Source organism: Melopsittacus undulatus, chromosome 4 (genome assembly GCF_012275295.1).
Source record: "Melopsittacus undulatus isolate bMelUnd1 chromosome 4, bMelUnd1.mat.Z, whole genome shotgun sequence".
In the NCBI taxonomy this organism is placed as follows: Eukaryota; Metazoa; Chordata; class Aves; order Psittaciformes; family Psittaculidae; genus Melopsittacus; species Melopsittacus undulatus.
The window spans coordinates 107573131-107594307 of record NC_047530.1 but is presented as its reverse complement, the minus strand read 5'-3'; the positions used below and the strand labels follow the sequence as shown (position 1 = coordinate 107594307).

The following is a 21177-nucleotide window of genomic DNA, read 5'->3' as shown; positions in this document are numbered from 1 at the left end:
TGGCATTCCACAGGTACCAGTTGGATGAATTGCAGGGAGTTATCAGGAAACTCAATGCCACCTCTAACCATCCCTGAAAGTCTGCCATCATTTCCAGTTGTGCACCATGATCTATTCAATACCTGCCATAGCCGTGATGCAAACAGGAACATTTCAGTGGCATAAAGTATAAGGACTCCCTGTACATCGCTCCATAAGAGAATGAAGATGTATCTGTGTAGACATTACAAAAGGAGAAAAGGAATCAAGTCCTTATCTTCCTTTCTAAGCAAAAGGGAGCAACTGGATGCCCAACAGTAAGTGGGAAGGATGACATTTTGATGCCCATATGTGGCCATCACAAACACAGGTTTTCAATCATGGACCCAGTAAAGAGAAATGTCAGAACCATCAAAGAAAGGGTTAGTTTTTACTCCTTTTCAATGCACAGCCTCCTTGCCAAAAGTAATTGTCATTTGCACTGAAGATTAAAGGGAAATTATTGGTGCTGTTCCATTGCCTGCAGACAAGAAGGCTCTTTTTATTAGTGACCACTGTCCCACTCCTGAAGGATGCAGGGGCAGGAGTGACCAGAGACAGTTCTTGGATCTACTCTTCATCACAAGATCACCATCCTCCCAATGGCATAGCCACAAAGGAAAGAAATTCCCCTATTCCCTCTACAGGAAGAAATCCTAACAAGGATTTAGAGTCAGCTCACACAGCTTTGCTCCCTCACCCACCATTCAATGTGAAAGATCTCACAAGAGATGAAGCTATACAGAAGCACTGGAGGGGGTAGAAAACAATGCTGAAATAATGCAGAACATGCAATTTCCATCTTCTAAGCAGAATCTACTTCTTACTGCTATTTATTTTGAGAGCTGGGGAGGATTCATTCTCCCTGGAATTCTTTCCATCAGGCACAAATCCCCACTGCCTGTCAGAAACATGCACCTTTTTTGCATGCCTATAAGAATTTATTGTCTGTAAGGATTACAGGGCAATAAACAACTGAAAACCACTCTGCAGCAACAAGTGTTGTGACTGGAATACACAGGGTATGGAATACAGCTTGAAATTCAACTATACAAAGCCAGTTTTAAGCTCAGACCGGTCAGTGTGTTGGACCCACTGAAGAAGATGAAGCAGTCAGATCAACTAATGCTTTTATGTTTTAAATATAATATAATATAATTAATATAATATCACATATAATGCTCTTTTGTATTACAAATACCTATTCCTTTAAGAAACAAGCCTGATCAAAAGACTACCCTGCACCTCAGAGGGTCCCCACTGTGTAAATCTACAGCGTTGCAATCACACTTGGCTCTGCCTGCAGCACCTCCTGCGTGTATATGCACACTGGGTATGTGTGTGACACCAAGAGGAGCAGCTGCCTGTTGATACAAACCCTCACACTGCAAAAACAGGTGATAATGAATTCCTAAGGCATATGCAAGCATTAAGCAACCACTCCATGGATTGCCAGCAGCTGTTTCAAGAGCCCTGCCCTGCTTGCCTCAGGTATTTATATAAAGGATGATACCCACCCTGATAGAAAACACAAGTGCAGACATAGGCACGTACTGCCCTGTAGTCCTTGAAGGCTTCTGAACCAGGCCTGGCCAGGGATTTGTTTGGCAATTTCAAATCTGCCCACTGTGAAGCTTCCCATCATAGAAAGGGAAACAAAAAGAAAGGAGCTAGAGAGAAGTAATAGGGTTCAATTTCCTTGTTGTTCCATAGATAGATCCTTAAAGAGAAAGTCAGAGAGCTGTTCAGACTCCCAACACTTCTAATAGTCTTCTAATATACACTGTGCTCACACAAGTAGGTCATATCCAGTCTCCATCCCTGACACAGAACAGGAAGAACCCCCCCATTTTCACAACAGAAACACTTCAGGTATTTTCACTTACAACAGTGTTATCATTTGAACCTTGAAGGAATGCAACACTGAGATATTTCCCTCCTTATTCAGCTAATATCATCCAGTTTTTTGATGGTACATAGATTCCATCTGCACATACCATTCACTGAGGCTGTCTGGAACAGTTTAGGTTTCACTGCACCTTTCTCTCTGCTGTTGTCCCTTAGTAGTTGTGGCTGCTTCAAGGAGAGGGACAGCCTGCAAGCAGGCTGCTGAGGTTACAGAGGCAGCAGTGCTGTGATTAGATAAAGGGGAATCACCTGCTCTGAGATCAGAATGCTTTGAATTAACTCCATATCCAGCTGGGAATGCAGACAGCCAAGTGAAAACTCACCCAAAAGGGCCTTAACTTTATTAAAGCAGTTACTTCTAGGTTTGGAAAATAAACACTCCATTACTCATAGGCTCCACAAATCCCTGCTCAGAAGAATTCACATCTGAAACAACTCCATGTCATTAGAAACACTGAATAACACAGGGATCAAAGGCGCTGTCAATACAATTATATTATACGGGAGGATAAGAGGGAGGCCTAGACAACTAACAGTGTGAGTAATTAGGTTGTACTGCAGGCTTGAGTTTAAATACTGCCAGGCACCATGTGAATGCTGCAGGTCTCATTCAACTGGGTCACCAAAAACTTTGGCAAAAGCCTACTGACTTAAGGCTAGGAAGGGCTATTTGTTTGCCTAACTTAAGGCTATGAGATGGGAACACTGGGAAGTGTAAGCAAAGCCACACAGGTAAGGGCAGGAATCTGGACCAGCAGATGGAACAGGTAAGGATTGTGCTCCTTAGGACCCCTCTGCCACCCCAATGATGGGTATCTGCCTTGAAAACTGCATCCTGCTCAAGCCCCAACTATTCCACATAGTAACTTAAAGTAAATACCTTTCAGTAGGTAATCCTGCCACAGCGGTTTCTTGCAGTTCAGTGAAGTCAAGGTTCTTAGGCTCAGTTAAGGCAAGCGGGGATAGCTTTCTTGTGGCATCCTGAAGTGAGCTTTCATCTTCTGGATTCATCCTGCTCAGCTGATTTTCAGCACCAGTGAGATCTGTGCGTGCAGAACCCTCACTCTGCTCCATCCCAGGAGTGGCTGGGGAGTGATTTTTGTACAGGTCTGTGTCCTGCTCTTCAATGCTCGTGTTTATAGCCAAGTCACCTTCACCAGTGACTAACATCCTTGCAGTACCTGTTTCAGGGATGTCTCCAGTTTTTATGTTACCTGCCTTTGTTGTGCTTAGCACCGTGTCACTGTTCTCTTTCACATCTCCCTCAGTTATATCGCTAGACTCTACAGTAGAGTCAGTTTGCAAGCAATCATCCTGGCTTACTTCGGTTTTTAAGTAATCTATTAACCCATGCATGGTCCCTTCCTCTCCTTGCTGTGCATCTTGTGGATTTTCCAACGTTTCCAAGCATTTCCTATTTTCTGGATCATCCTGTATCACCTGCACATCATTCTGAGACTTACTATCATGCACGAAACTGCTGTGAACGTGGGTCTCCTGATTTCCCCCAGGTGATGCATTAAAATTGCCTGGCAATTTGTCATGATTATAAGATCCTCCCGGGACAAGTGTTGAAGCTGCCATATTAGAGATGCTCTTGGCAACATCCACATCACTGTACTCGCTTTGCTCCTGCTCATTTGCCTTAGGATTGTGGCACTGCTCAGTAGGAAGATTTACATCCTCTTCAGATGAAACTGGTTCTGTAATAAAGTTATTTCCCTCTGCGGTAGCAGCATCTTCTGAGTCCCTCTTCTGTGCATCGCCTGTCGAGGTTACAGCTCCAGTGGGTTGTTGCTCACTGTCAGAACACACAAGGAAGTTCTCAGCTGCTGCCTCACCAGATGAAGCTGGTTCATGCTTCTTTATCCCTAAGCTTATTAGAGATTCGGGATCAGCACCACTCACACACGCGCCTTCCTCTTCTTCCATCTCACTGCTCTCTGGATGCTCAGTGGTTTGCTCTGGCTTTCGCTGACATTCCAGAAGGCATTCAGCAGGTGTGGTGCCATCCAATGCAGGGACCACTTCTAAACACCTACCGGGCTGCTTGTTTTCCTCAGCATCCTGGAGACTTGGCAGCTCTGTCACTGCATTTCCCTGTTGCAGAGGTTTCTCTTTGCCAGCTCTGCAGGAAGCCTCAGGAGCTAAAGGCAGCTCTTGCCCCTCTGCTTCTGAGGTGCCCTCGGGAGCTCCTTCGCCCACCTTGTTTGATCCTGCACAGTTCTCAGCACCGCACACTCCTGTATCCGTGGCCACTGGCCTCTGCTTGAAGCCTGCATGGTTTTCAGGCAGCCGTTGGGGTAACTCAGCACTCAGCGTGCTGTGCACGGTGCTTTTAAATATCTGGCTGATGTGCTGCCTGAAGTCTGGGAAGCTGGAGCCGATGTCCAGAGAGCTGCAAGTCAGAGCCTCATGCTCCCTTCCAGAGCTCCCCGCAGCCTGCTCGGAAGCGCTGAGCTCTGCCCCAGTTATGTTATTATTCTCTTTTGAAAGCTCTTCCATTTCTTCTGCATTCCCAGGTTTCTCTAAGATCTCACCGTGCTTGTCATCTACGCCCATACTGGATGCAATTTCCTCATTACGGCTTCCTTGTGATGATGAAAGGCTCAGCAGCTTCCCTTCTAGAGCGGGGAGCGCGCGCAGAGGCTCTGCTGAACTGTCACTTTGCTGTGCTTTGAAGTTTACCTCACTTCTTGTTTGGGGGGATGTAATTGCAGAGATTTCTTTCTTCAGCTTCTCAGAATTGAACTGTGATAAGTTTGCCGTCCTCTGCCCCACATTTACAGTCTCTGGCAGGGCTGAGCTGCTGTCTCCATCACCCTGCAAACCTCGGTCTGGAGCATCTATTTCATGCGCACATCTACCCCCTTCAGAGCTGTCTGGATTTGCTGTGCCTACACTAGGTGAGGGACCTACATGCACAGACACCTGAGAACCTGCATCAGTCTCCAGATCAGAGTTCCCTTCGAAGGCATTTTGGCATGCTACAACTTCCAGCTCATTATTCAGTGCTTCCCCCCCGGTACCACTGGCTGTATGGTTTCCAGGTTGCTGTTCAGGATGGCCAAGTGCAGAGAGGGCTGTAAAATCTGCTTGACAAGAACCAGGCTCCTCTGCTGTCTTTTGAAGGCAGCTGGGTTTATACAACATATCAGTGGGAATTGCTTCCCTGTGTGCCTGCAATGGTGAAGGACATCCCTGTGCCCCTTCTCTTGTATCACCCTTCACATTGCTTGTTTCTGTGGCAGCAGCACTTTCCTCCATGTTTCCATCACACTGGATGACTCCCCCATCACCAGTAAGAGTCTTTTCGGAGTTCTTTGCCATTAATGGCATTTTCCCTTGAGTTTCTGTATGAGATATTTGAGGATCATTTTTCCCGGGATTATCAGAAGTATGCGTTAGTTCCATATCACTTGGCAAAGCCTGTGACGTGTTAGTGGCACTTGCTGCATTCCCTGTCCCTGGAAGAGCCTTTATAGCAGCAGCAGCAGCATGGCTTTCACCACTATTATCCTCTATGCAGCCTGGCTGTTCACTCTTGTCAGATCCTTTAGCAGATGTATCGCCCTGACATGCTGCTTCATGCTGACAAGCTGAGATCAAAGAACGATTACCCTGCTCGGGCTCGTTGGAGCTGTGCTGACTGCAGCAGTTTTCTCCTGCCTTGAGATCAGTTTTGTTTTGCTCATTGCAATCTTGCAAATTAAGCATGGTCACACCACAAATACTTTGCCCGTGTTCACACATCTCCGACACCACAGCACTGCTGTTATCCTTGTCCTTTTCTGTTGCTGTGTCCGGAGTTGCTGGATCTAACACAGGTGGTTCTTTATTAAGGTGGTTTGAATCGTCTAGAGGTGTTTCTGGTATGCTACTGGGATTATGAATGTCTAATGGCCGTTCAGGTTTTACTGCCCTTTCTTTGTGCTCCTGATCATCTGCTCTTGTGACAGTTGTCAGACTGCTTTGGGGCTGCTGTTGTTCGAGCCCTGTGGTTGAAATCCAGCCCCTGTCCCCAGCAGCAGGCACTGACCTCTCCATTTGTTCTGCATGGGGAAGAGCGCTTGGAACATCTGCATTGTCCTGCAATTCTGCAGCACTGCACTCCAAGGCCTCCAAAGAGCCACATGTGCCACCCTCTGAGGGACAGCAGTTATCACTGACACGGCTGTCACCCTCTTCCTCCATGTGAGGAGCTAGTTCTGAAGTGCCAACATCAGCTTGGGTGGCTCTTGAACAAGCCACTTGCTCCAGCTGAGCTGGCATCAGCACATCCGATTTGCATTTCCCTTTCAGTGCCAAATCTTTGTCCTCCACAAAGCCTTCCCCCCCAGCTTGGTGCTTCTCTTGTTGAATGCCCTCATTTTCATTACCACCCACAGCAGCGCACTGTGCAGCTGCAGGTCCCTGCTCTGAATCACTGCAAGGCACTGCCGTGATGTGACTGTTGTGTTCTCTGCTGTCTGAAACCCATGAGCTCTCCTTGGCTTGTAGAGCCATGAGATCCCCAGGCCCTGCCAACTCATTTAAGCCCTGGAGCTTGGGTTTTGATTTGGAGTCAGATTCCAACACAGTTTCTCCAGCAAGAGCCTTTTCCCAGGGCTCATCCTGCTTACTCTGCTCGACATGATTGTTCTCAGAGTGGAGGGGCAGTGAGCTGTGTACACTGGCTAAACAAACTTTGTCAGTCCCATTACTGCCTGGCTGGCCTGAAGTTTTGCCTTCTGCCTCAGTGTTAAAGCAATCAAACCCCAGTGGGCATTCCTGCCTTGGAAACTGTGGGGAAGCCACAGGCTTATTCTCCGGGTTTGTGGCATCTGTTTTCCCTTTACTCACTTGTTGTTCAGGTTCACAACCAAGGGACTGTGAATTGTCATTGGGTGATTTAAAGCCTAAATTCAGAGGCTTTGCCTCAGCTTCCTCCCCTGGGTCACCTGCTGAAGTCTTTCCACAAAGACCCAATACTTGAGGATTGTGTCCCAACAGGGTATTTTCCATGTCCTGGTGGTGGCTATGAACAGGGTTCAACAGTTGTCTTTGTGTCCCACTCAACCCCTCAGGTAATACATCGCCCTCTGTCACATCTGTTGTGATTTCATCTCTCTCTCCTCTTACACTCGCCTTGGTTTCCTTTTGATTCAGCTCTGTGGATCTGCTCAAAGAAGAGCTTAATGCATATTCTTCCAGCAATAACCTTTTATCTACCAGGGAATTATCCGCAGTGGGATTGATAACAAGTTCTAGTTCAGAAAGAGTGGTGCTTTCTCCAGACACAGCCTCAGCTTTCATAATTTCATTGCTCCTGGCTTCATCTTTTGGGCTTTCTGTTGTGATGGCTGAGTTTTGTTCTCCCTCTCGCTGAAATGATAAAGGCAGAATGGAATGCTTGGCACTAACAAGCTCGTCCTCCTTTTGAAGCTCTCTCTGACAAGTGGGTTTGTTTTTGTCAGAGGATGTTTTCACCACTTCGCTCCTCGCTGCATCTTGAGAGTCATTTCCAGGCACATATTCCCTCGAAGGCCCTTCAGGGTTTGGTACCAGGAGGAGAGGGTTAGGAGACAACTCTGACATGAAAGTACAGGCTTCTGATTGCTCCCCTTTGCTTGCAGACAGAACTGGATTTGCCTCGTTCTCTTTAGCTGTGCTTTCAGCCCCTATCTGTAGATTACAGACTTCACTGATGCCGCTGAAGCCTTGAGCATTCACAATTGCTCCACATTTTTCACTGTCTGAGCCTCCTGTTGCTGGATCATTTAGGATTAAGGTTTCTTCTTTCATTAGCAGACCCTCCCCACCATCTGGGTTCTGTCTACCTTGCTGCATTACAGCCTGCGGCTGACCTGCTTCCAAACCTCCTCTCTCCTGCTTGGCCTCCTGAGCAGGGATATAATCCCCTGCTTCTGTACCCTGGGGACACGTGCTGACATGCGGGTCCCTCCTGCCACCCAGCTGCTCGCTCTGACAGAGCCCTCTTAATTCACTCAGACTCATTTGTGAGGCTCCTTGCATTGCTATGGTTGCTGCAGGAGGGCTGGACTCCAGGCTTGGCTTGCTGGGGTCATTCTCACTGTTTTCCATGCAAGCAGCAATAGTGTCACATTTAGGGCCCATGGATTTGGAAGGTGCTATCCCCTCTTCTTTGTCACTGACTGGGCCTGGTGATGGCACTGCTTCATTGCAGGTTGAGGTTGGTAACTTATCATTGCTGCTTGTAAGATGTGTTGTGGCACTTTCTTCTGCACCTGTGAAAGGCACTGAGACAGGCAGACTTCTCTCCCTTGCTCCTGCAGCCTGCTTTAAGCACTGAGAGTCTGTTTGTCCTCTATGCTCTTGCGAGGCAGTGTTCTCTCCCGTCACCTCTGAAGACACCACACTTGGATTTGGGTTGCTTAGGTCTTCAGCACCGTAGCTAATGATGCCTTCGTTACTGATGCTGCCAACAATGGAAATGTTTGTTTCATGTCAATAAAGGAGCAAGGACTATGAAGCAAAGAATAAGAACAGTCTGTGCCATTGATGTTTCAAAGCCATGCAGTACATGCACTGAGAAGCTGATAATCTGCTTGCAGGAGCTAAACCATCAGACACACATTACAGTGATTTAAATGCTCATACACTGGAAAATATGTCCCAAATCGACGATGCTCATGGCATGCATTTCAACCATCCCAAACTCTTAGTTAAGTGAAGGGAGAGGGGACACGCATCTAACAGAGTAAGGGGGCTATGTGGAGAAAAGGCTGGAAAAAACACCAGTACCTCAAAGAAAGGTTTATATAGTTTGCCTTCATGAAACTGCTTTATGCAAAGGTGAAGGCCGTACAACCCACAGTAACTGCTGCTATTGGGCTCCACTTTTATTGTGTAGCAGATTAGGGCCCATCTGTTGACTGTCTTCTCCAACTAATGAGCACAGTTGAGAGGTCGAAATTCTCACCCTGCCAACTGAAGACATTGCCATACAATGATACACACCCTATGAGGTCATTTTATTGCAGGCTTTGATTGCAGTGCATATAAGCTATAGCTGTTTGTGTGATCTCCCTCCCCACCCCATTAAAGATAAGAGAGGGGAAAAACCAGCAGCAAAGATGATGGGGGTTCACTAACTGCAGGAAGGAGAAGTTATTTAATGTTTTCCAAGTGCACTGTATGGACACCAAGGTTTGGAGGTGATGAAATAGGTTACCCTTTTTCTCTCCCTCACCTCCCCTGGGAAGCCTGGGCATGTTTTCACCACCTTAGTGAACATGGAGTGAAATATCAACTCAAAACTGGTGTAGAATTGCACCTAGGAGCACGGAGCATCATTTACTTGAGGTAATAAATCTCCCCCACATACACCCCCCAACCAACCAAAGCAAGACACATAGACAAGACACTGCCAAATGCCTGCAGGTCATTGGGATGGCAGCACACTCTACTCCACAGCTGCACAGGGAGAGGTGGTTCATCATCATTATCACTGGAGCTTTGCCACAGCTTAGCAGGAACAACCTGTGTTTCAGATACACAAAGTACCCTACAAACTGGAGCTATCAAAGATGCTTAAAACACCTTCAGGAAGCATAGATTGGGTTTTAAGTCATCTCCAGAAATCTGTGAAGCTTTTCTCCCTTTCTCTGCTCAAGTTTTATACACAAAATACTTGCTAGAGGCGAAGTGAGTTAGTGACTGGCTCTCATGTCAGTTCGGTGTTTAACCCTTCAGTGACTGTTGAGGCAGGACCAGAGCCCCATGCTCTGGCGCTGTGCTACAGCACACAGAATACACTTCCAGGAGGGTCAGAACCCCTCTTTATATTGAGGACTGCCCAAAGCAATAAAGAATTTCTTTATGAATGTAAAATGCACCTTGAACCTATCCTAGATCCTAAAACACTTCAGCAGAGTCACTGCAGTGGAAAATAAACTAATCTTTAAAGAGCTATTGAAATTTGCCTATGTTAAGGATAAGCATCAAATCTAAGGTGAAATACCCATAACATGCAATTAATAATGTAACTTTTCCATATTGTATGTATGCGTATCTCAGGGGAGAATTTAGAGCAGCTTCCAGTGCCTAAAGGGGCTGCAGGAAAGCTGGACAAGGGCCTGTAGGGACAGGCCAAGGGGAATGGCTTGAACCTGACAGAACAGGGGAGACTGAGCTGAGCTCTTAGGCAGAAGCTGTTCCCTGTGAGGGTGCTGAGGCGCTGGCACAGGGTGCCCAGAGAAGCTGTGGCTGCCCCATCCCTGGCAGTGTTCAAGGCCAGGTTGGACACAGGGGCTTGGAGCAGCTGCTCCAGTGGAAGGTGTCCCTGCCTGTGGTGTGAGGGTTGGAGCTGGATGAGCTTTAAGGTCCTCTATCTATTGCCATTCTGGTAGCAACATTGTGAAGAGTCAGAGTAGTAAACCTGTGACTTAGGAGGTTCAATGGCTGGTGACAATCCTAGGAACTATTCAGCATTATGGATTAACTGAATAACTTTTTCTGGGGGTGGATAATGCTGAAAACTGATTCATTTTACTCAGGAGTCGATGAAGGAATTGGGACAACTTTGTAATGAATGTATGTTGAATAGAATTAAAGTGACAGTGCTGGGACAGCAACTTAACATATTGCTTTCAGCATGAAGTAGTACATATTCATTATCCATGCTACTGGAGCTTGCTTCAATGTTTTATTCAGGACAGAATATAGAATTGAAAGATTTGAGTTTTCATTCATAATAAGATACGTCCAGACTGACCTGTTTGGGTATCTCCTTCTGCTGTAGGTAACACAGAAAACTACATAAGGGACATATCCTGCATTTTCCTTTCCATTTGTTTGTAATCTTGCTTTTCTGTCTCAAGACACTGCTGAGGTTAGACCAGCATCTGTTGGGAATGGCTTAAGCACATTGATCCTGCTTTAGGGCAGAAGGATGGAGTAGATGACCTCCCAAGGTCACACTGAGTTCCATTATCCTCCACTGTATTTTAAAGGGAATAAAACTACAGGGAAAGGACACCACATGCTGGAGATAATTCCCCTGAGTAAATCCCAATCTACATGAAAATATAGCAGCAATCAATAGTTACCTGCAGGGAGCATGTGTTTTCAGACAACCCATTCAATATGAGCAATATAAAGGTGTGACCCTAAAAGTTCTGCTTTTCTAAACACAGAACAATAAAACATGCTCTATTTTGTGGTTACTTGATCCCTTTTGCTTGTAATCTGAATGAGTCTGAGATTATTGAGGGTAAAATTCCTCCATATTTAAAACAAACCATGCAAACAGCAAAGCATGAAAGAACATCAGAGTTTCTCATAACTTACGTGCAGCTTAGGGCAGAAAGAGTCATTTTGCCAGGAATAATTACTGCTTATAGTGATGATATGTTTAAAACAAAAGGAAAAGCAGACACACAAAGACCTAGGTGCGAGTGTAACTGAAACATGCAGGTGTTCCACTGCTCTCAAGTGTTCTCAAAGGGAACTTTTCCCTTGTCTTAGAGCTTAAGCACACAATTAAGCATTTGGAGGTTCAAGGCCCTAGCCATATGAATGCTAGCCTTCCACTTACAACACCAAATAACAATGACTTAAAGCCTAATATGCCAAAACCATTTGTTTTGAATGAATAATTACTGAGAAATTGCTTCTGTAGAAGCACATTGCAAATGTTATAATGAATTTTTAATACCCACAGTTAACCTCTTCCACCTTCACAACACACTGTGGCAAGTCTGAATTAACCTCAAACAGTCTGAGAGTACTTCCCAGTCACTAAGGTGTTTATCAGGACAGCCTGGTTTGCGTTTAGGGTGTGAAGGGTGTTAAGAAACCGATGACTTATAGGGCATCTCCCATAAATAAATCCTAACCGATTAAGAGCAATACCCAGTCTAGCAGCCAGTAACACTTGAAATCACATTGCTCTGTTTTGCAATCCACGACAGAAAATAAGGGGACAGGAGACAAAAGCAGCAGAAGGTAGCAAAGCTTTCTGGCATTTACTATCTGAGAGGGGCTGTGGAGGGGTAGGGATGCTCAAATACATTACATCTATTTGATAAACAGCAAGAAATGTTGATCTAACAACAGAAAACCATAGATAATTTAGGTTTTTCCCTTTCTTATGCCTCTGCTTCCCTCTAAACCACACAGCAGTTGTTGAAAGGACAGGCAGCCTTTCAACCCAGTCACACTTGGGAGGGGAAAGCACCAGTGCTGAAGCCTGTGAAACCCAGCGGTCACATACGGTTGCCATCCACACTGATGTAACTCAGAGCCTGAGTGACTGTATTCCCAGGAGTGTAAGAGCCTGAAATCTGAGGATGCATTTAGAAAGCACCAAAGGGCACCAATGCACAGGCAGCTCTGTGGCTATGGCACATGTACAGCTGCTTCTCAAATGTTCCTGCTCTGCTTCCCCTGACACATGAGAGATCAGTGCTTACAGTTGGAGTTTACACGTTTGGACACACTGTATTAGAGGGCTTCAGTTAAAGAACCCTGTGTTTTAATCTGTCCCTAAGACGTACTGCAAGTTAATGAGGAGCATGGAAATCACTTCCACATTCCCTTTAACAACAATAAGGAAGAAGTCAGAGTTTCAGAGGCAGAGCAAGTCGCTATTTGAACTCTTCAGTGTAAACAACCACATGAGAAATCCATCATGGCTAAAGGGCTGCTAACAGCAGCCAGCTTCCCCCACCCTCCTGTACATCTAAGCTTTCAGGAAAAAGTGAAGCAGGAATAATGATCCATATGATCCTCCTGGGAAGTGCCTTTCCCTTCTCCCCCCACCCCCAGCCACTTTTCACCTCCTTGTTCCATACAAAATGCAGGGCCTGCAGTATTTTAAGCATGACCCAACTGAATGATTGTGATGCTAAGAAAGCAAAGCTGAACTACTGCTGCAGCAAGCAAACGTGGGCCCATCATAGGGTCATAGAACGGTTTGGGTTGGAAAGGACCTTAACATCATCTAGTTCCAACCCCACAGCCACTAATCTTCAGTTCCAGCTCCACAGCCGCCTCCTGGTCTCCATCTAAGATATCCGGACAGTCAGCAGGAAGCACAGCACTGAATGGACGGTCCCACAGGATGTGGGGCAGCTTCTGCTTGTCATTCTGCAGTGGTTCTGTGGGTCCCACAGGATCTAAACGCAGCATTCCGGATGGGAGAACAGCCAAATCCATCCAAGAACAGTGCTTATTCCCTGGACTACTTTTATACTGCTTCTTCCCAAACCTGCTGGAAAAGCCCCTCTGGGGTAGAGTTGTCCAGCTATGAATTCCCCATTTTTCCTCTATGTGCCCCAGTATAAGGGATGGTTACATCCCATGCAGACACCATGCAAAGCCTTGCTGACTGTATCACTTCTTCAGCACTTTGTTTCATATGGGAAGTTGGCAGATAGAGTAACTGTTGATGGTGTTACTTGTCAGCCTGAAGGAGCAATGAGGTAAAAACAGGTAAAAAATGGACTGAAACAGAGTGTTTTACAATAAAAATCACAGATATTTTAAATTCTAAAATATAAGAACATAAAAGTGACCGAAACCATTGCTGGGAATCTGTGGAGGGTGGAAGCAGCCACCCAGAAGACCGGAAGAAAGCAATCATGGTAGTTTTCCACACAGAGATGCTCCATCCTAATGATGGGTCATATGCCCTTAAGACTGTAAGAGTTCACATCAGGGTGGAAAAGGCACATTCAAAGAAGCATAAGGGAGGGAGTTAAAAATAAACAGCCTGAAATAGGGAACTTCAAAGATTTTCCGTTTATTGTCTTTGTTTCTATTTTGGCAGGATATGAGATAGAAGCCACCCAAAGCAGACGTGTGCCAGCAGCTTCAGGAGTAAGGCTAAATAAAGGGTAATTGCCTGAGCTCCTGTCCATCTAATAGGTTTCCTGGAACAGGAATCTGATGAATCTCTTTGAGCTGACTCACCCATGTAACATTCCTCTCACGCAAGTCATGATTTTGCATGGGGAAGTGTAAAGCTGTTTTAGTCAGCTACAACCCGGGTTGAAGTGTTCTCAGTACTCATGTTTTGAAAAACAATTAAGAAAAGCCATTTTTGAGCAATGCATTAAAAAAAAAAGAAGACAAATTAGTCATAGGACATTATAGAATCCCAGAATCCCAGCCTGGTTTGTGTTGGAAGGGAACTTAAAGCTCACCCAGTTCCAACCCCTGCCACAGGCAGGGACCCCTTCCACTGGAGCAGCTGCTCCAAGCCCCTGTGTCCAACCTGGCCTTGAACACTGCCAGGGATGGGGCAGCCACAGCTTCTCTGGGCACCCTGTGCCAGCGCCTCAGCACCCTCACAGGGAACAGCTTCTGCCTAAGAGCTCAGCTCAGTCTCCCCTGTTCCGGCAGGTTCAAGCCATTCCCCTTGGCCTGTCCCTACAGGCCCTTGTCCTAAGCCCCTCTCCAGCTTTCCTGCAGCCCCTTTAGGCACTGGAGCTGCTCTCAGGTCTCCCCTTCAGGAGCCTTCTCTTGTCCAGGCTGCCCCAGCCCAGCTCTCTCAGCCTGGCTCCAGAGCAGAGCTGCTCCAGCCCTCACAGCAGCTCCATGGCCTCCTCTGGCCTCGCTCCAACAGCTCCACATCTAAAACTGACTGTGCTAATACAAAAATGCATAAATGCTAAAGCAAGACTGCACTTGCTGCAGCCAAACCACAGATACTCAAACCTCAAGATAAGAGACCCCACCCCACAGTCTCTGTTACTACACTGGCCCATTCTAACATCAGCCTGGGCAGTGTAATGTGCTGGGTGGGTGACAGATGCACACAGTCCCATTGTTTCAAACCACATCAGCGTGTAACTACTTCTTCAGTCAATACAGTCTTCCAAAAGGCAAGTGGGATACTTGCATACTTCCATGCAAGTATTGCTGATGCTGATGTAAACCATCACACCCCACACCTCAGCTCCAGTGTCTGTTGTCTTTCAGTTCGTGCTTACTGCTCCTACACCTGCTTATAGCTGGATCTTGGACTTGTGCCTCTGCTAAACTCCAGACCCACACAGAGAAAGTTATCTGGCCCAGTTCCTTGTCAGACAGCATCTGGCTTCAGATCAGACTCTATTAACCGGTTATCTCTACCATCACTACAGTGGGAAGAAGAGAGATGCTTGCTACTTGGAGATTAGAGAGTAACTATTTTGGAAAGCTGCTGTTCTGAGTCCTGCATTATGCTAAATTCCACAATATTCTTTATGAGGAATAGATGGTTTTGGAAAAGAATAGCATGGAATCAATAATTTGAGGGTTAAATTCTGCTGCACCAAAGTCACCAAACAAACAAAAGAAGGGATCTTGCTTGTAAGTTTAGTACACACTATAAGTTTAGCACACATTTAGTAGGTTTCTGTGTTCTCAAAGGGGACTCCGCCAGTAGGACAGGCTATTCCTTGTTGTGTTAAAAGCCATGGTGTGGTCATGTTGTTCTGTTCCTCACAGTGCCCATTTTCACTGAATGAAGATACAAAGGTTCACCCATACGAAGACACAAGGCAGATGAGAAATTCTACAAGTCTCAAGTCAAATATTCAGGTGATGAGGCTCTGAGATCTTTGCCATCTCCTTCTAGTACTGACAGTGATACAGGTCTGTCTGTGGGCTGCATTAAATGGTTTCCCATCTCTGTGTAACTAGAGAAACTCGAAGCTGACACTTGCTCCTTCACACCACCAGAAAACCCCAACAGTTTCCATTCCTCTTCTTTCCTAGCTGTGCCTGCACACACATCTCATCAAGGACTGTTTTCACCAGATGGCTGGGTGAGAGCAACAGAATCCTGCTGCGTGGATGAACACAGCTTCATTCCTGGCTGCTTGATATTATTTTGCCACCTATTTCTCTCTTGGAGGCAGAAGCAGAGGATGGGTGACCAATTGCTGACCAGGGCAAATCAAACTGCCCTTCCCCAAACTTCCCTCCTTTATTTTATATGTTTTGAACTTTAGAAATGAACCAAGTATCACAGGAGTGATGCAGAATTATTCCCTCAGGGCTCTGAGGCTGGTCCCTGCTGTTTTCCTGTATGAGTTCCTTATGTTTCCACAGATGAGTGGAGCAGGAATGTCAGAAGGTTTAAGTCTCTGCATGCTTCTTGCTGCTTTCTGGCAACATCTTATCATCTCTTACTACACAGTGCCCATCCTGTCCCTACCAGTCTTCTGATAGCAGTTAGAAGGGTCTGTATAGGCATCTACTGGAGAAAGTTGTGTATAGATCTTCCTTGAAATATGGACAAGTGAGTAACTGTACAGAGATGTTTCCTGAGAAATGGGAAGAAAACACACAATTTCAGCCCCCAGAGGTGAGTTCTGCAGCTTCATTCACAGGATAGAGGCAGGATAGGAGGCAGGCCCCAGCAGATGGCACAAACACTGCGTTAGGTGGATGCTGGTACTAATGCTGTCAGTGGGAGGGTGTATGGGAGTTGCAGTTCTAAGAGCACAGTCTAATACCTGTCATTCTGTAGCTTCACAAACAACTCTAATCTGCAGGAATGTTACTCATGATAGGCCTACTATACAATTCAGCCATTAATAATGCTCATTATTTTACCCCTTCCCATAATATTACCAGTATACTGAGAAGAATAGCAGAAAATTACTATTTTACTGTCACAAATCAGAATGCATCACATTTGAAGTAGCTTACAAGAAATGTGTATTTTCCTCAGCTAGGACAGCATGGTTACGCACCATTACAAACCCATACAATAGTTTATGCACAATACCATTGAAAGAAACTAGAAACTGGAGGGCACATGTAGCATTTGTTAACTAAATTAAGGGAGGGAAGGGAATGCTGGAAGAGACCCACCATGATCCAACAGCCTGACCATCTCAGGGCTACCAAAAATCTAACTATGCTTTTAAGGACATTGCCCAAATGTCTCTTTAAATACTGGCAGGTTTGGAGCATGGACCACCTCTCTAGGAAGCCTATTCCAGCGTTCAATCACCTTCTTAGTAAAGAAATGCGTAATCTCCACAATTTCTTGGTAAAAAGGTGTAAGAAGAGTTTATTGCCTGGGATAGCATTAACTTACAAGCATTTGAAGCAGTTTTCTTGGCTACCATTTTTTCTTCTTGTTCAGTTCTCCAGTTTACATCTTTCAGGACAGTGGCAATCAGAAATGGTACCCAGGAAACAGGAAAAGGCCCATATCCCACATACTCCACTTGAAAAGGATTCAGCAAATCCTTCTGCAGTGAATTCTCCAATCTGACAGAAATTTGTCAAAACAGCCTAAAAATCCTATATATTTATCAGCAAGTTCCTGCTATTCCTTCTAAGTTGTATGTATTGTTCTATCCCAGGTAACACTCATTATCTGGAACGTATTCACCCCATGTTAAAATCATGCTAGTATTAGACAATGCCTTCACTGCAGCAGATGGAAACCCAGGTAGCATGGAAAAATTCAAGCATTCAAGTATTAATGCTTCAGAGAAAATACTCCCTTTGGGATATTTAACACAATTCAGATCATGTTGCCTTCTGCCGTCATTAATAGCACTGAAGAATAACTTAACTCTGAAAGTAGTCCTATGTATTTAATTGGGTGAATTTTAAGGCACTTTAAGGAGTGCAATGCTAACAAACATTAGCTGGGTTGGTACCTTTGAGTAGGTTTGTTATACAGAGCTGAGCACAGCATTTCACAACGGTTACAATTACACCTTCACAATTATATATGACTACATAAGACTCTCCTGTGTTTGTCTCAGAGGAGAGTTTATTAGTGTGAGCAAAGGCATAGAAAGCTTAGGTAAAGGGTTACTACAACAGCTGGAGTCTTGTTTATAGATACAAAGTAAGGCAAGAAAGTGGGTTTAGTAAACAGTAAGCAGTCTTGTTTTGTCAGGTTACTTTGAAGGCTGTGTCACCATCATCCATCAGGATGACAGAGCTTGGAAATCAGCTACACAAGAACAGAACCCTAACAAACAGCCCCCAGCCATCAACAGCAGCAGTGCTTCAATTCTATTCACAGGATGAACCCCCTTGTCTTACCTTGTGGGCCTTGGAATGGATGGAGATGCACTCTCAGCCAGTTGCACAGCAGCAGGAAGATCTGAGATGTCCTGACCTCCAGACCTTTCAGGGATGATTTCCTGGGGGCTCCTTTTTAACCCATGTCCATTTCCAGGAGGTCGGCCTAATTCTGAGTCTTGTGGAGCACTCTAGGATGAAAAAAAGAGCAATTTAAACAGCTACTGCTGTTTTGGAGAGTACAACAGTGTTTGTTCTGCCCATTGACGGACAAATTCTGGGGAAGTTTTCAGTGCTCTGATGGAACTTGTGGGTTCCAAAGCCAAGCCATTTTTTTACTGAATGACAGAAAAACAGAAGGAAGTGGTTGAGCCAAAAATAAGCACTAGGAAAAGAAGAAGGAGAGAAGAATGCAACAATTGTTCTGAAGCAGGCAGGGCCTTTACTGACCCAAGGAGGGTATCGTCTTCTCTTTTTCCAAGCCTGGCAAATGCTTCCTTGCTAAGCAAGCTTAAAATGAGAAAGACTGGAAACAGGTCATGAACTTTGTCACTCATAATATCAGCAGTATGTTCGGAGTCAAGTTAAAGTCAATGTCAGTCAAGACCCAGCACTTGAATCCAAGTCCACATTCTTTCCCTCCCACTTCAACAAAGCTTGGAATACCTCTGAACTGAAATGGAGGGCCTGATTCCTCATCATGCTGCCTTTTGATAATGATAGCTACAGGAAATGCTGCAGTTTCTTCAGCAAAAGCTATAAAAATGCTATTACACTAATGTGACACCTTCTTTTGGCACAAGTACCTTTAGAAGGCAAAGAAGATCTGGCAAGAGCTACTTCGAATAGTAGCTGAGGATGCTGTTCAAGTACAACAAAAGAAGTGGAGAGAAGCAACTAAGTGTGGAGCAAAAATCATGTTTGAATGAAGAAGCTCCATTTCAAATCCTCAAGAAATAATGAAATAGAAGGAAAACTGCTTCATCAGGTCACCTTCATCATACAGCCACTGTTGTTTTAAGTCATTGCTGTAAATGTAGGAAGCCTAAAGCACGCTCAGCATAAAGATACCTAAGTGTATGACCGAATCACTTGAGAATAATGGTATAGATGGAAAGCACAGCACACAGTTCCAACTAACCTCTTGGGGTGCGTTTACTCTCAGGTTTAGGTTTATTTTCTTCCATAAGTAGCTAATAAATAGCAGTGATTCACACTCCTCTGTGTGAACACGGTGTGTGCTCACACAACCAAAGGCTTCTTGTGATCAGAGCCAGGAGTGAGAGACACCCAGTGGACAAGGCAAGCCCGTGTAATGAGCAACTGAAAAGGTCAGGGCACACTTAAAGCACAATAAGTCTTCCTTTAGACTTAGGGCAGCTCTGATTAACTCTCATATCCTCTGCCTTTCCCCGGAGGAACCCCCTCACTACAGCTTTGTTTGCAGAAGTCTCCTTTATCACACTGCTTTCCTCTGGGATTGACCGAGGGCTCCGGGTTTCATGACTGTTAAGCACTTACCCAGCATGTGCTGACATCTGGCATTTGGAATATTTATCTAAGTATATACGTTGGCCCCAAATCCACAATATATGGCAGAAAACGCCTAGAACATCCAGATTTATATAGGGAAATTTGTTTCTTCCAGCCAGAAAAAGAGATATAAAAATAGAGCTTAGCTTACAGAGCTCTGCTCTGCTTTTGGTGTTACGATTTGGGCAGCCTTGGTCTTGCTTGCATGAGAAAGTTTACATGGAGTAGATTTCAGCATATGCACATGTGTGCAGAGAGACAGAACCATGAAAAAATGCATTATTAAATTAATTATTTAGGAAAATAAACCAGCCAACCAAAACAGGGAATTCTGGGGTGCTGGTGTGATGATGCTGGAGCACACCCATGGCCAACTGACATGCACAGATCACCACTACACCCCAGAGCCTACGCTGCTTGCCACTTAGATGCAGAAAACAGAAGGACAAGGTTGGGTTGTTGAACCTGGTGAAAGATCCAGGGAGACCCTAGAGCAGCTACAGTGCCTAAAGGGGCTGCAGGAAACCTGGAGAGGGGCTTTGGACAAGGGCCTGCCCCATCCCTGGCAGTGTTCAAGGCCAGGTTGGACACAGGGGCTTGGAGCAGCTGCTCCAGTGGAAGGGGTCCCTGCCCATGGCAGGGGTTGGAACTGGATGAGCTTTAAGGTCCCTTCCAACACAAACCAGGCTGGGGTTCTCTGAAGTGGTCATATTTATATCTTGGCAGAAGAGGAGCTCCTTCAACTACATCAGCTCATCCCCATTGACAGTCAGTCTTTGGAGCATGTACTGGCCTTGACCCACCAGGGAAGGAGGACAAGAGCATGGCAACAAGTTGGTAAACTCACAATAAGGCAGCCACCATGCTACACTCTTTCTGAGTCAATGCATCTCATCTTATTATGAGAGCTACGGTTGGGTCACCCTGGGAGATGGGCCACAAATGAATGCCTCATAGTACCAGCCAAATGAGGAGCAGATTTCAGGCCAATTGTAGACAAAAATGACCTTTCCTTTCCCAGCAGGGCAGGGAAGGGAGGGCAACCACATGAAGAACCTGAAGAAATTAGGCCAATTTGCCCTGATGCCTCCAGCAGTTGGCAAGAAGGAAGTGAGAATTAATTCATTATTACTCCTCCTCTCTACTGCTGCCATCTCAGATCTTCATCAGCTGATTTGGGTGCTAGGCAGCAGGAATACCCCACAGGTGTCTTCAGAAGTTGAAGAGCTGCATGTTTTGTCACCTTCTTCTAAAGCCTCTGTCATCTTCCATGGCAGAAGGGAGCACAGCAAGGAATTAAGTCATTAATTTAGTGCATTTGCATACTGCACTCTTAGTACCCACACACTGCTTATAATTAATCTCTCATTCACAACATCAGCCACTTAACTCAAAGGGCTCCTTTAGGTTAAATCCTCTGTTCTACTGACCTACAGTCATCCCACATTTGAAGCCACAGCATAACAGGGATGTTTCCTGCACACAAATCTCTAAAGTGAGACTCCCTTCTGTGCAGAGAACCAGTATCTTTTGGATTGCATCCAGAGCCACAAATCCCACAAGACACATGATAACTAATAGCAATATGGGCTCCGTTACGGCATTAGAAAGAAATGCTGCTCATCAGCCTGTCATATCATAAATCCATAGCCCATTGCTATCAAAGCTCAAGTGGCACCAACAAAGACAAGGAGACCTAACTCAGGGGTT

At 45.4% G+C, this 21177-nt stretch overlaps 1 protein-coding gene across 6 annotated transcripts in view; it reads right to left on the bottom strand.

Annotated features, from left to right (window-relative positions):
- TACC2 (transforming acidic coiled-coil containing protein 2) overlaps window positions 1-21177 on the bottom strand; it is a 127989-nt gene that overhangs the window by 95151 nt on the left and 11661 nt on the right. For 2 of the 6 annotated variants that reach the window (XM_034062646.1, XM_031053912.2), the window contains exon 3: window positions 17956-18125. In XM_034062646.1, coding sequence (XP_033918537.1) covers window positions 17956-18125 — 170 coding nt within the window. Of the gene's footprint in view, window positions 1-2806; window positions 8366-17955; window positions 18126-21177 lie in introns of those variants that run through there. The other 4 variants (XM_034062643.1, XM_034062644.1, XM_034062642.1 and 1 more) reach the window with 3 other exon arrangements.